General features: G+C 40.6%; 1 protein-coding gene across 2 annotated transcripts in view; it reads left to right on the forward strand.

Annotated features, from left to right (window-relative positions):
* Positions 1-3,061: 3,061 nt before the first annotated feature.
* The window catches only part of Exoc1 (exocyst complex component 1), a 45,243-nt gene continuing 34,149 nt past the window's right edge, over positions 3,062-14,155 (forward strand). The window contains exons 1-4 of one of the 2 annotated variants that reach the window (XM_027390927.2): positions 3,062-3,217; positions 8,534-8,667; positions 9,620-9,750; positions 13,339-13,498. In XM_027390927.2, coding sequence (XP_027246728.1) covers positions 8,544-8,667; positions 9,620-9,750; positions 13,339-13,498 — 415 coding nt within the window. In that variant the 5' untranslated portion in view covers positions 3,062-3,217; positions 8,534-8,543. Of the gene's footprint in view, positions 3,218-7,602; positions 7,811-8,533; positions 8,668-9,619; positions 9,751-13,338; positions 13,499-14,155 lie in introns of those variants that run through there. The other variant, XM_027390928.2, reaches the window with a different exon arrangement.

Consider the following 14,155-nt stretch of genomic DNA (forward strand, 5'->3'; position numbering starts at 1 on the left):
GACAACTGAGGGACTGGATTTTCTGTTTCCTTGTATAACACTCAACACCTTTCTAGTTCCATCTTTTTATTCTAGGTATTTGCTGCAGTGACCAGTTAGAGGTATCAGCTAGCTAGACGATGTCATGTCATCTCCTCGGGGATGATATGACAACAGCTTGCCTCTCTCACTCCTTGACATGCCATATTACAGACAATGTCACCATGGCTTGGAATATCTGTATGATTCAGCCCTCCAGTCACATGTGGTGATATGTGGTGAAATAGTGACCAGTGGCAGGGGAAGATAAACACTTCTCTTTTTTCACTTGTGTAGAATTGTAAGATACATCTCTAAGCTTCTCAGAAAGTACCACAAAATCATAGTTCACTATGATTTTGGATATGAAAGCCAGAGGGCCTCTGGGGCAGTGGAAGCTCTCTACAGACTATGCTGAAACCCAGCCCCAGTATTTAATCATAAAAGAAACAGAAGTTTAAGAAAACCTAATTGCATAGCCTGGGAATATCATCTATGTGCCCTAATGGAAAAGGAATGGGTCTTTGAAATCTAGAATGGGGACCCTGGGTAGACTTCACACTCTTAAACCCTCAGATTGTTTTCACTCTCAATGACAACAGTCTCTTCTCTCCTGAGAATGAAGAACAGACTTCTCATGTCTGGACATGTTGCAAAGAAAGTTGCTTCATAACATAACTTTATTTCCTTTGTGTCTGCTCCCCATTGTCTTGACTTCAAACCAAGCTACCCCAGCACAGCCTCTGTAAGAACTTGCAATTCTTGCTCTAGAAAAAACTATAGCAATGGTTTCGCACTTTGGACAATTGGGGCATTTGGGGATAGATAGCTCTTTGTTGAGCAGGACTATTCTTGGTATTATAGGTCATTTAACACCTCCTCTGCCTTCTACCCACTAGATGTCAGCAGATCTCTTTCAGTAATGACAGCCAAAAATGTCTCAAAATATCATCAAATGTCCCCCAGGGAGTTCAAAAAAAATCTGATGCTGAGAACCACTGAACTATGCTAAATCAAAAGATACTGCAAAAGGGGAGGGGTGGGTAAGTGCACCAATGGGGACAAGAGGAGCTTATGTGAATGTAAATACTGAGAGCTTTGTAAGGCTGGGCAGAGGATGACATCAGACCATTTGCATCTCAATGTTGGCAAGGACAGGTGGAGTAGGTTCTAACACAGCCTTTGTGCTTCTTGGACCTGATGATGAACTATGACAAACGAGGTAAAGATGCTAGGACAGTACTGAATAGGTGCTGAGAGTTAGAAGGCTCAGGGAAGCAGGAATATTAGAATGAATTTACTCCATAAAGAATGAAGAAGAGTGACTAGACTGTTTCCCAGAAGGAAGGGTGTTGGAATGAACGTAATACAAAAATATAGAGAGTCCTCACCACTTTCCTATGTTGCCTAGAGGGGATGTCATGTAAGCTGCCCTAATACCAGACCATTTGCCTTAAATATAGAACTAGATCCAGTAAAAATCATCCTAAGTAGCCTTGACTAGAAGATGTTAATCTCAAGAACAAAGAGGTGCCTGTTTATTATTTCTCCTAATTTTTCCAAAATTCCCTTTTGGACAAATGTTGAAAGACACTGTGCATAGTTCATCTGTCATTTTCTTAACAAATTCATCCTGGTAGAGTATGTTATCCTCTTTAGAAATCACCTTGTCTAGTCCTACCTCACTGTAAACCCCTTTTAGGATAGGATTTATGTCTGAATGGCTTTTTTTTTTAACCCGGTATCAAAGTTCCAGACACTCAAACCTTGCCAGGAATGTGGCCTAATGAAGCACTTGTGTTATAGCCCGAAATCCTGGCTTTGTCCATGTCTCTTCAAAATTATGACCAGCCACAAAATCTGCAATAAATTAGTAAAAAGGGGGTTAGTGAAATAAGTTTCAGTACTCACTGGTGCACTTATGTTAAGACCATACTGGTATTCATCAACTACCTCCCACACTACTCTTCCTTGACTAGCTTATCAGCTGACCTAAGTTGTTTCTATAGCAAGGTAACATACAGCCTCAGACTTTATTTTCCTTGTCCTAGTTGGGCTACAGCTGTTATAATTGCCTCAATAGCTTCTGCCTGGGTTCAGAGTCTCCAAGCTACCCCCACCCCCATTAGTTGTTTTCATTCCTGATTCCTCCATTCTGCTGTTGTGTAACAGTGAGCCCAGATTCTTTTGCTAATCACAGTTGACTGATTACCCCCACCAGTTAACTCCTTTCTTTGCAAGCTGGTTCTTTTCTATAAGAAATACAAAGTTTCAAGTTCAGTTAACTCCTCTCTCTATATCCTAGTGGAATCACTCCTAACTTACTGTTTCTCATTGAAACAAACATCATCTTAAAGGGAAGATTCTGGTTCCGATAGTTTCTAAAAAGCACCCATGCAGCAGGTCTGTGCAATCCAGTTAGAATATGAAGTTTCTAAGTGCCAAGGTTCTAGACCTTAGCTGTTTATGGGAATTAAGTGAGACAGAATCAAGGAACTAATGATGTTTAGGTTTCATTTTCATAGACTCTGACTTAAATCATAAGTGTTTGCTCCCAAACTCTGATCCCAAGATTCTAGAGTTAACAGGATTTTATAAACACCAAGGAGAAAACAGTTAATGAGCTCTCAAATGGATTGCCACAAGTCCCAGAATGGGTACTTCTAGGGAAAAGGACATACCACCTGTCAACTCCTCCTGTTGGCCTGTTCCAGTGGTTCTCAACCTTCCTAACACTGCGACCCATTAATACAGTTCCTCATGTTGTGGTGACCTCCAACCATATAATTATTTTTGTTGTTATCTCATAACTAATTTTGCTACTGTTATGAATCATAATGTAAATATCTGGTGTGCAGGGTATCTGATATGCAAACCTGTGAAAGGGTCGGGACCCTCAGGTTGATAACTACTGGCCAATGCGCATGCAGACCCCGCCCTTGCCCTTGCACGCCCACAGTACGGCCTGCCCGGAGATGTCCCGCCTCTTCCACGTCCATTGGCTGGTCCCGCCACCTCCACTTCCGGTTCCACAGGGTCATCTTCCTGTTCGGAGCGTTCACGTGACAGGATACGGGAAGTGGCGGGTTCTGGCCGCTCCTCATCTCTGCTCAATGAGAAGTGGTTTATGTTGGCGTCGCTGCCGCTGCCCTTCCAGTGTCGGCGTCGGAGCACCCGCCTCCTCCGGGCCGGCCTCGCGGTAAGCTTCCCTTCGGGGACCCGCGCGCGGTCCTGGAGGTGGCCTTAGTGGAGGCGCTGTTCAGTCCGCTCCCGGGCCGCCGCTCCCAGGAGACCCGGCCCACCCAGCTCCCCTCCGGGGATGCGGATCTCGGGCTGCGTTCTCACCCCTTGCTGTCATCCAGAAGAGAAAACTGCCCAGAGACTGGGCAATGCACTTGAGATATTTCTAAGGATATGTTGATTTGAACCTGTGGAAGCCATGTCACGTCCTTCTCTCCCAAGCCACGCCAGTTTGGAAAAAAGAAAGAAATCTGTCCCGGATGGGCGGAACCGTAGAGGGAGAGACCCGGCTGTCTCTTCTGGACAACAGCCCTCGTGTTGAGATGTCTCAGGCATTTGCACTGACACATAGTGTAATGATGGCCCGACTGAACTGAGGGAAACAAGTCCCAAGATGAACGGTGGTTAGCTGTTTCTGTTCCCTTCAGGCTTGGGGTTTTATGAAGTGAAGGTCTAAAGAGAACCCAGAGTGTGGGCATGGGTTTTAAGCTTGGGAAAAAAGCTGTAAAGGCCCCTATTTACTTGCTGGCAAACTGAAAGGTCCTGTAAACACCGGAGAGTTCATCACTATCCCTGTCACGTAGCTACGCCATCCCACTCATGTCTGCCAGATTCTCCGCTATACCCCAGAGTTCTGCCTGGCACTTAGCAAATAACAGTATTTTTTGAATTGTGTCTAATTCCTTTATGAGTTATGAGCAACCCTCTCCTGTTTTACCATTTATCATGCACCAAGTCTTAAGTCTGGTGAGCATTGGCCGTTATTAATTGTTCTTTTGACCAGTTTTTACTGTTGCAGTAAAACAGGTTGGTTGCATCAAGAGGTTTTTGTTAAGTACCTAACACAAACCTGTGATAGAGCACTCTTCTTTCAGAGATGGCTGTGGAGATCCAGGTGATGACATTCATGTCCCAATTAGATAGCAAGCACTTGTCTAGTAAATGTAGTATGTGCTGTAGCCATTTAGATGAAAGATCGGTGTGGATTAAGATCTTTATTGAATCAAGTTCAAACAAACCCAGAAATGTAGGATTGAATAGGGAGAAGATAATATGTCCTGCAGGGGAAGTGCTCAAGCAAAGATTGCAAGCCAGAAATGGACAGAGTGCTTGGAATGAAAGGCTTGCTTTGAGAACATTAGGGTAATGTTGGATGGGAGCGTGGTGTAAGGAACACTGTTTTAAAGTTACTGGCTTGTTTTTCAAGGTTGTAGAAAACTAAAACAAAAAAGAGGTAAAAGGTGCTATTACACAAAGGTAATACAAAAAAGTCTTGGTCAATGTGTTTGGCAACAAAGCAGAAGAAGAATAATTATATGTAGAAGGAGAGGCCACAGAGTGTGCTAACAGATTTCATGTTACCATTGGGGAAGCGATCAATTATGACAGATTTTGAGCCTGTGTATTTGCTTTCTAGCTTTTGAAAGCTGGAAAGTTGCAACTTTGAGGAAACGGTCTCTGATCTGTTATTGAGTGCTACAGAGTGACTTCACTTACGTGTCTACTGAGCACCTACTGTGTACCTCTTGTCAACTGCTAGGAGTATAAAGCTGAATAAGATAAGGTCCTTGCCAACAGATAACTACTTTTATTAGGGGTACGAGTACATTAGCTAGAAAACGCAGTTTGGAAGGGCTGTTTTCAGAGTAGAGGTGAAACGCCAAACTGAGGAAAAGTAAGTTTTCTAGGAGAAAAGACTTTGAAGAACAGAAAATGTCCTATCAGAATCTTTGGAGCTGGGGAGGGGGTGTGAGTTAGAGGTTGATACAGTGAAAAGAAAAAGGAAAAAAGTGAACAAAAACCCAGACAGAATAGCAAACTGGACGGTGTCCAGGGTAGTCTGAGGATAAGATGGAACAGAGCTGTAATGTCATATCCTGGGCCTAGGACATATTAAGGGGTGAGCTGGCTAGTTTATGTCAACTAAACTAGAGTCACCTGAAAGGAGGGAACCTCAATTAAGAAAAGGCCTCCATTAAGATTGGACTGTAAGGTATTTTCTTAATTAGTGATTGATGGGGGAGGGTGCAGCTCATTGTGGGTGGTGCCATCCTAGGGCTGGTGGTCCTGGGTACTATAAGAAAACAGGCTGAGCAAGTCATTAAGCAACACCCCTCCAAAGCCTCTCTATCAGCTCCTGCCTCCAGGGTCCTGTCCTGTTTGAGTTCCTGTACTGACTTCTTTTAATGATGAACTGTGATGTGGAAGTGTAAGCCAAATAACCATTTCCTTCCCAAGTTGCTTTGGTCATGGTGTTCATCACAGCAATAGTGACCCTAACTAGGACAAGGACTTAATAACATGGACACTCCATAATAGAGTGGAGGTTAGGGTAGGAGAATGTGGAGAAGAGAGAGAGCACTAGGAAGAATTATGCTTCCTGGTGCGTTCTCTGTGGGGCAGGAGAGGAGACTAGAGTTGAGGATAGGAGAGTAGTAAGAATTTGCAACTAGAGTCATTAAACTGGGAAAGGAATTCATCAGAGGTAGTGGTAAAGAATTGTTGGGCGGCTTGAAACCCCAGCTTGGACTGGGTTTAGATATTGGCAGTGATGCGACACACACAGCTTTTTCTGCTGGCTAGTGGCCTTAGAGAAGTAAAGAACAAACGCTGTTTATGGAGATTGATGATGGAGAATAAATTGGCCTGCAAGTATGGTTAAAATGATCAAAGGGGATAGCTACTGTGGGTATAGGGAAATGAGTGCCACCTCCAGGCTGGCTTGGGAAAGAAGTTAGACACCTAAGGCTCGCGATGAGGTGGATGAAGGATGGAGATGGAAGGTGTAGGTTAGATGAGAAAAAGTTTTGCACTTGGAATATGGATAGAAGCTTCACAGAGTAAAGTGTAGAAGAGGCACAGTTTGTAGGATTTCTACAAAGAAGTCATTGTCCTATAAAAATTTAATTAAAGCTCATGTTTTCTTCCTTTTCCCATCGAAAGAAATGGTATTGTAAGAAATTAATCTCAAAGGCACATTTGCATTGGAAAATAGTAGATACATAAAAGGAAAAGCATTTAAATTATTCTCATTAACAATTGAAGTTTTTTTAAGTAAAACTACTTTATTATTTAAATCTAGGCAGGAATATACAATATCAAAATTTCAGGAGAAAAAATTCTGAACATTAAGAGTAAGTGTAAAAATGTTCTAATATGCTTATATTCTCCATTTGCCTTTTCCTTCATTCATTCACTGTATTGTGGGGCACTTCCCATAGCTTTTTAAAAAATAATATAAAACTATTCTGTATTTTATTCAATATTTAGGTTTTAAACATTTTTAACATTTTTTATTAATTTATTTTTTACATTCCAATCCCAGTTCCCTCTCCCTCCTCCCCTCTCGATCTCCCCCATCCCTCTCCCCCAGTTCTCCTGTCCTCAGAGAGGGTAAGGCCTCCCCTAGGAAGTCTACTAAGTCTGTCCCATCATCTCATTGAGGCAGGACCAGGGCACCTCCCCACCCCCAGACCCCTGTGTCTAGCCTTAGCAAGGTGTCTCTTCATATAGAATAGGCTCCACTAATTCAGTTTGTGCATTAGAGATAGATCTTGGACCCACTACCAGTGGCCTCATATATTGTTCCAGTCACACCATTGTCACCTGTATTAAGGGAGTCTAGTTCAGTCTTATGCAGGTTCCCCATTTGTCAGACAGGAGTCAGGAAGATTTTTTAAAATTAATTTAATGTTTGAAGAAAGACTGAATTAGATGAGAAGAAAAGAAATGGAAAGCTACTTTTACAGTGATCTTATGTGTAATTCACTTATAAGATTTCCCCACTTGGTGTCCTATCATTATTTAGTATATTCACAAGTTTTTACACCATCAAACTAAGTGAAGAACGTTTTTCTCTCCCCATTAGCAGCTGTTTCTACTTTTCATTGCCATCTCCTAGCAACTGCTCATCTTTCTGTCTTCATGAATTTTTTTTTCCCCATTTCATTATCTGTCCATTGATGAACATTTGACTTGCTCCTACTTTTTGGCTACTGCAAAATGTAGTTCACCTTCTGTGTCTGCAGGTTCCAAATCCATTCATTGAACCAGCCACCAAATGAAGATATTTGGGGGAAAATGGTTTTTGTGTTGAGCAAGTATGGAGTTGTTTTTTGTTGTTGTTGTTTTTTATCTTTAAACAATACAAATAACAAGCCTTATATAGCATTTGCATTGCATTTGGAATTGTAAATAGTCTAGAGATGATACAAATCTGTAGATTATATTCTAGCATTCTATGTTAAGGACCTTAGACATCTGTGGGTTTGGTATCTATAGGGGGCCCTGGAGATGGTGCCTCCCCACATATACTGAGGTTGGTTGTCATGTTTCTGTGAACACTCACATGTGAGTTTTTCTGTGAATATCTTTTCATAATTTCTTTTGGGAGCTGTGTGCTAGATAACAATGGTAGTTGCATGCATGACTTTGAAGACCCCACCAGACTGTTTTCTGAAGCAATCCCACCAGCTGTATGGAAGAGGCTCCTTCATCAGTACTTCTGTTGCGATCCTTTTGATCCTTTTTAGCTTCCGAACATGTGAAAGTAGTAGGTATCTCACTGTGGATTTCATTTGTGTTTCCCAAGTGGTCTATGATATGGAATGGTTTTGGTTTCTTTTATGAGTCTGCCAAAAGCCAAAGAGCAGCTCCATACAGTTTTCCTTAAGGCATCATCCATCCCCTCCCCCTTTTTTAGACATGGTCTCTCACCAGACTGGCACTCCACAAATAAGTGAGGCAATGGTCAGTGAACCCCAGGGGTCTGCTTGACTCTGTCTTCTCAGTGCTAGGTTAAAAGCAGGGCTCACCATGCACTGCTTGTTGTGTGAGCTTTAGAGGTCAAACAAGATGGGGCTTGTGTCATTCTTGTGAGGAAGCGCTTTACCAACAGAGCTATTGCCCCAGCCCAATACTGAACACTTTTTTTGTATATTTATTGACTATTTGTATGTGTTGTATGTGTTTGTGTGTGCATATATGTATGTATGTGTATGTATGGATATGAGTATATATATGATTATTTGTGTCTGTGTTTCCACTTTAAGTGTTGTTGAGCACTTGGAAAGATTTTTTTACTGTGACAATACTAGTTTTTTTCTGATTCATTTCCAAACTTGTAGCCTCATGCTTTTATGATGTACATATATTAATATATTTATGTGTTTACTAATGAAGACTTAATCATTTGAGTTGTAAATGGAACAGTTTATGAGGGAAGGCAGAGATTTTGATAATGAGCACAATACCTCTATCCTAAATTCTTTTTCAGCTGAGAAAAGATGACAGCGATCAAGCACGCGTTACAGAGAGATATCTTCACTCCGAATGATGAGCGCCTGCTGAGCATTGTGAATGTCTGCAAAGCAGGCAAAAAGAAAAAGAACTGTTTTCTGTGTGCTACAGGTGGGCATTTTTTAAGCAAAAATATGTACTTGATAATCCTTCATTCCTTAGGGTCATTTCTTTCTTTTAAAAGTATTTTCATTGTTTCTATAACTGGAGAAAATTATTGAACTGACAAATTAATTTTTAATTGTTTCTATTGAATATTTAGTGTGTGTAAAAAAAATTTTATATAGTGTAAGATGAGAGCTCCAGTATCTTTGAATTGCCATCGTCTTCCTTACTCCATTCCACTTTACAGCAACAGGTGTCTGGTCTCCTGAATCTTACCATGTTCCCCATGTATGATTTCCAACTATATATTATTTTGTTTTGCTTATCTTTAAACTTTTAATTAATTGAATTATAATTCTTTGTGACCCCTCCCATTCAACAGTACCTTCATGAGCATTTTGTTCATAATTGTTATTGTTTGGAGAACCATTTGCTTTTCAAATGTATCAGCATCCATTCCAAATCTAAACTCCATTTGTTGCCAGAGTCATGTTTTGAAACTAGAAACTAGAGCATTCTGTTTCTGTAATAGCAGCTCGTACTGCCTTAGATGGAGCCCTTGAAGAACTCAGCACCGTCTTTTGTGGTAATTTCATTTCCATCCACCTTCTATTACACTGTGAGGCCTGCATTGGATCATTTCCTCTTGCTCTTTGTGATGACATTAGGCTCTTTCAGGACTCTGCACTTACACATGTCAATCATTAAATTTCCCTCCTACGCCCTTTAAAACAGGTCCTAAGCTATACCTCTCAAGGCATCTGTCTGCCTTTGACCTTCTAGTCTGATTTAGATGCTTCCTTTAGGATTCTGTGAATTCCTCAGTTGACTTATTACAAAATATTGCACTTATTTTAGTGTCACCCTACCAGGCACCTGAAAGTGACATTTACAGTGAGTGAATGAAGATGAGTAGATGACTAAAATTGCTAACAGTCATGTGTATCTTGTTCAACAGTGACAACTGAACGCCCCGTGCAGGTGAAGGTGGTCAAAGTCAAGAAATCTGATAAGGGAGATTTCTACAAAAGGCAGATTGCTTGGGCCCTTCGAGACCTGGCTGTGGTAGATGCCAAAGATGCCATCAAAGTATGTTTTCCATAGTCCTTGGACTTGGGGTCAGAAAATGTCTTTCATGTATCCGTAGTATGGTGTGCCCTGAGATGATCTGAACTTGTTCTGTGACTATAGGCCTGCTATCTGTTGGACTAAAATACATGAATCTCCACCTCTTTACCCCCAATGTTAAACTGCTTAAAATAACTACATGCGCATGTGTGGTTCAGTTTTTACTTTGCTAAAATTACAATTACATTTATGTTCAAGATACATAAACTAGAGCAAAATAATCTTAATACTATGTGTTTATTTAAATATGCTTAGAAAATTCTATAAACTAGTATGGATTTTAAAGTAATATGTTGTATGAGTTAACTTTCTTAAAAATACTCATTGTTTTGGTAAGGTTTGGTTCAAAGCATGTATGATCTACATAAAGGAGCCATCCTTCTTTACTCCTCCTGAGTGAAATGAAGGTTCACCACCCAAGACAGCCAATCTGGACAGTTGACATTTGTGGTTCAATTAAAGGAAGTGATGGAAGGCGGGTTACACACCTTATTTTGAGGTGATTAAGTAAAATTTTAAAGTTATAAATTTGATACCATGTTTGTGTTCAGACTTCAAGGACATAAAGTAATAGTTCAGTAGTCACATTAAAGGCCATCTGTATTCTTGGCAGTTCAGGACTGCTGTTAGTAGTGCACTGTGAAATTAAGTAGGGCTCCTTCCTCTTAGTTAATGGGGTACTTCCTCCATCTCCCCTCCTGGCTAGCTTTGACCCTGTCTGTATGCAGTACACCTCTGTGCTGCTGATGCCACTCAGACCAAGGCTTGCACTGGTGTAACTGTCAGCCCTCTGCTGTAACCTCCCAAAGTCATGCCTGTTTATTAAAAAGCTACAAAGGAGAAAATGGCATAGACATTTGTAAATTGACCTGATAAAACTCCAGAGTTTTGTTACTTTGAGACAGGGTCTCATGCAACCCATGTGGCCTCACACGTACTGTGGTAGCTGAGGCCACATCTAAACTCCTGCTTTTATTGCCTCTCCCGAATGTTGGGGTGACAGACATGCACCACCATCCCCAGCTGAAACTCTGGTTTTACTCTTACTGTACCTAGGCATTAGAAAGATAAATAAAATGAAAGATGATTGAATCATGTGCTAAAAGAAAGCAAAGCAAAAGTGATTTTAAGAGATCCTTGCCAGTCTGTGTCAGATTTCTCCTTAATGACACACATGCACACAGAGGGGAGGAGCAGGTAGGAGCAGGGGAAAAGGGAGAGGAGAGAGAGACCATTTCTTTAAGTATTTTAGAAAACTAGACTTGTTCTTTATTTCTAGGAAGCAACCAGGTTTTAGGAAAATGTGGAAAGTGGTTTGAGAAGAGATGGGGAGAGGGAGGAGTATTTAGAAAGAAAACCAAAAGCTTTGTTTTTTAGCTTCAGTAACTGCTTTCTGATATTGGGGGCGGGGCAAGAGGTGGAAGCCTTTTGGAAAGTTTCAAGAGGAAATACTGGCAGCATTTCAGAAATACAGCCCCTGCATAGCCTTCCTCCTTCAGCTGCTTTCCCTCCATGGCCCTGTTGCTTGTGGAGTTCACTCACTCTGCCCCATGCTTTCTCAGACAGACTCCTCGGTGCTGACTTGTTTAATTTGTTTTTGTCGTTGTTTCATTTTATGTAGGCACCTTGGTGTGTATTTACTATATATGGATATAAACATGAAATTTTTATACTTAGCCTGGCAGTAGCCATTTAGTATCATACATTGATTTGTGCAGATCTTGCCACTGGAGCACTCAGCCTCATTATTGGCGTTATGGGAAGTATTCCCAGGGAAGTCATCATTTCCCATCAAATTCATGTTTGTTGCCAATACCCTTAGATATGTTTATAAGTAGTAGTTACTTTTAATCATAAATACAAGTTTCCAATTAAAATTAGTGTATTCCATGTATTTGTGTATGTGTTGGGTGTGCACATGTGCCATACATGGCATGTATGTGGAGCTTAAAGGACAATTTGTGAGAGTCTGTTCTCTCTTCCCGTGTGTGGAGCCTAGAGATGAATTGCAGGTTGTTAGGCTTGACAGCCTTTACCTGCTGAGCCATCTCACCAGCTCAGGTTTTCAGTTTTGTATTTTATTTTTTTTTATGCTTAAGCTCTGTATGTAAGTTGAACTAATTACTAATTTTATCCTACTATTCTATGATTATCATGCCAAAACTCAAGACCTGTTCCTTAAAATACCCCTACTCTTCAAAGTACTAGTTACATCTACCTTTTCTTGCCTTGAAGATCTATTGACATTTTGTTACCCCTAAATAAAGCTGTGAATGAGTAAATTTATTAATATGTTGGAATATATTACTGTCCTGTACTGTAGTGCACTTGAGCCTGCATTTTAATTCTTTGGAAGTAAACAGTGGTATACATTCATATGCTTTCATTTCCATATACAGATCAAGAAGTCCTGTAGTCAAGAAAGAAATATTGCTATAAAATGGTTGTACTAGTTATTCTTAGCCCGACACAAACTAGAGTCACCTGGAAAGAAGGAACTTCAGCTGAGGAAATGCCTCCATCAGATTGGCCTGTAGGCATATCTGTGTGGCATTTTCTTGACTGTTGATTGATGTGGGAGGGCCTAGCCCCCTTTGAGTGGTGCCAACCCTAGGCAGGTTTCTTGGAGGCATAATAAAGATAGCTAAATGTGAGCCTGGGAGCAGGCCTGTAAGCAGCTTTCCTTCACGGTTCCTGCCTCTGCTTATGCTTGAGATCCTGCCCTGACTCTGTCCTCCATGGTTAGTTACCTGGAGTGTAAGATGACATAAACCCTTTCCTCCCCGAGTTGGCTTGGTCATTGTCCTCCCTCAGCAACAGACTTTAGAAGGCCAGATGGGATTCAGATTGCCTCAGTTTCTTAAAACAACTGTAAGATGCGCCAGCATTTTTGCCTTTTGAGATGCTTATAATAATTCTACATTTTCAAACACAGAAAACAGTGCAGCTCTTGTTTCTCACCTTGCTTGTTCTTAGAAAGTACATGAGGGCTTAGATTAATTTTTTCTCATGTTTTAATTAGCTATATTCTTTGATAGGGAGTTAATAGCAAACCACAGCTATGAATAATCATACATTGCCAAAGAAATTATGTAGCCAAAAGATTCATAAGGAACTTAGAAAGAGAAAACAAGAGCCACATTAAAGCTGTACACCATTTGTCATGTTACTACGGGAAGCTGAACACAGCCCCAAGAGTAGAGCCTGCCCTTCCTTTCCACTCATAGACTTTAAGGACACAGAGAAAAGTGTCCACTGTGGGATGTAGTTGCTTGTCTAGTTTTTGCTATAAATTATATTCTCTGAGCATTTCAGTTCATTTGGTTGATGTTTGTGTGTAATAATGGAAGCCTGGCTCTTGGATATGTGAGGCAAGAGTGCTACCACGCAGCTACATACCTAACCATTTACATGGTATTTTTTAATAGTCTTTTTTTTTTTGTCCCCCCAAAACAGCTTCCATTTTTAATTTTTAAATAGATTTTATATTAACAATGAAAAGTGATAGGATCAAAATCAAATGAACTTTTACATTTTTTTTTGTTCTAGGAAAACCCTGAATTTGATTTACATTTTGAAAAAATCTATAAGTGGGTTGCCAGCAGCACTGCTGAAAAGAATGCATTCATCTCATGCATTTGGAAACTGAATCAGCGCTATCTCCGCAAAAAGATTGACTTTGTCAATGTTAGCTCACAGCTTTTGGAAGGTAAAAGAAAATGAAAGTTTATATGTGTGGTCAAGTGTATCCTTAATGAATATATAATTTGGTGTTATTTAAAGTAATTAGGATACTGAATTTACTTCACAATATGTCATAAAAAATTTCAAAGTAATTTTTCTTAGTGAAGACGTTATGAGTGTACATTATAGGATTTTGGTATATTAAATTTAAAAAGTAGCCGGGTGTTGGTGGCGCACACCTTTAATCCCAGTACTCACTCAGGAGGCAGAGGCAGGTGGATTCTCTGTGAGTTCGAAGCCAGCCTAGTCTCCAGAGCAAGTGCCAGGATAAGCCCAAAAGCTACACAGAGAAACCCTGTCTCGAAAAACCAAAGGGAAAAAAAAAATTAAAAAATAAAGTCACTCATAAGCCTGGACTTGGTGGCACAAGCCAATAATCCCAGCTACTTGGGAGGTTAAGGCAGAAGGATTGCAAGTTCAAGACCTGCCTCAGCTCCAGAGTGAGGCTTTTGGACAACTTAGTGAGACTGTCTAAAAATAAACACTGATGGCTAGAAATGCAGTTTATTGGTAGAGCACTTGCCTGGCATGTGCAGAGACACTGGATTCAATCTCAATACTTAAAAAAATGCCCAATTATAAAGATATTCCTAGGAGATAACTGCTGTTAAAATTTTGGTGT

This window comes from Cricetulus griseus, assembly GCF_003668045.3.
Source record: "Cricetulus griseus strain 17A/GY chromosome 1 unlocalized genomic scaffold, alternate assembly CriGri-PICRH-1.0 chr1_1, whole genome shotgun sequence".
Taxonomy (NCBI): domain Eukaryota; kingdom Metazoa; phylum Chordata; class Mammalia; order Rodentia; family Cricetidae; genus Cricetulus; species Cricetulus griseus.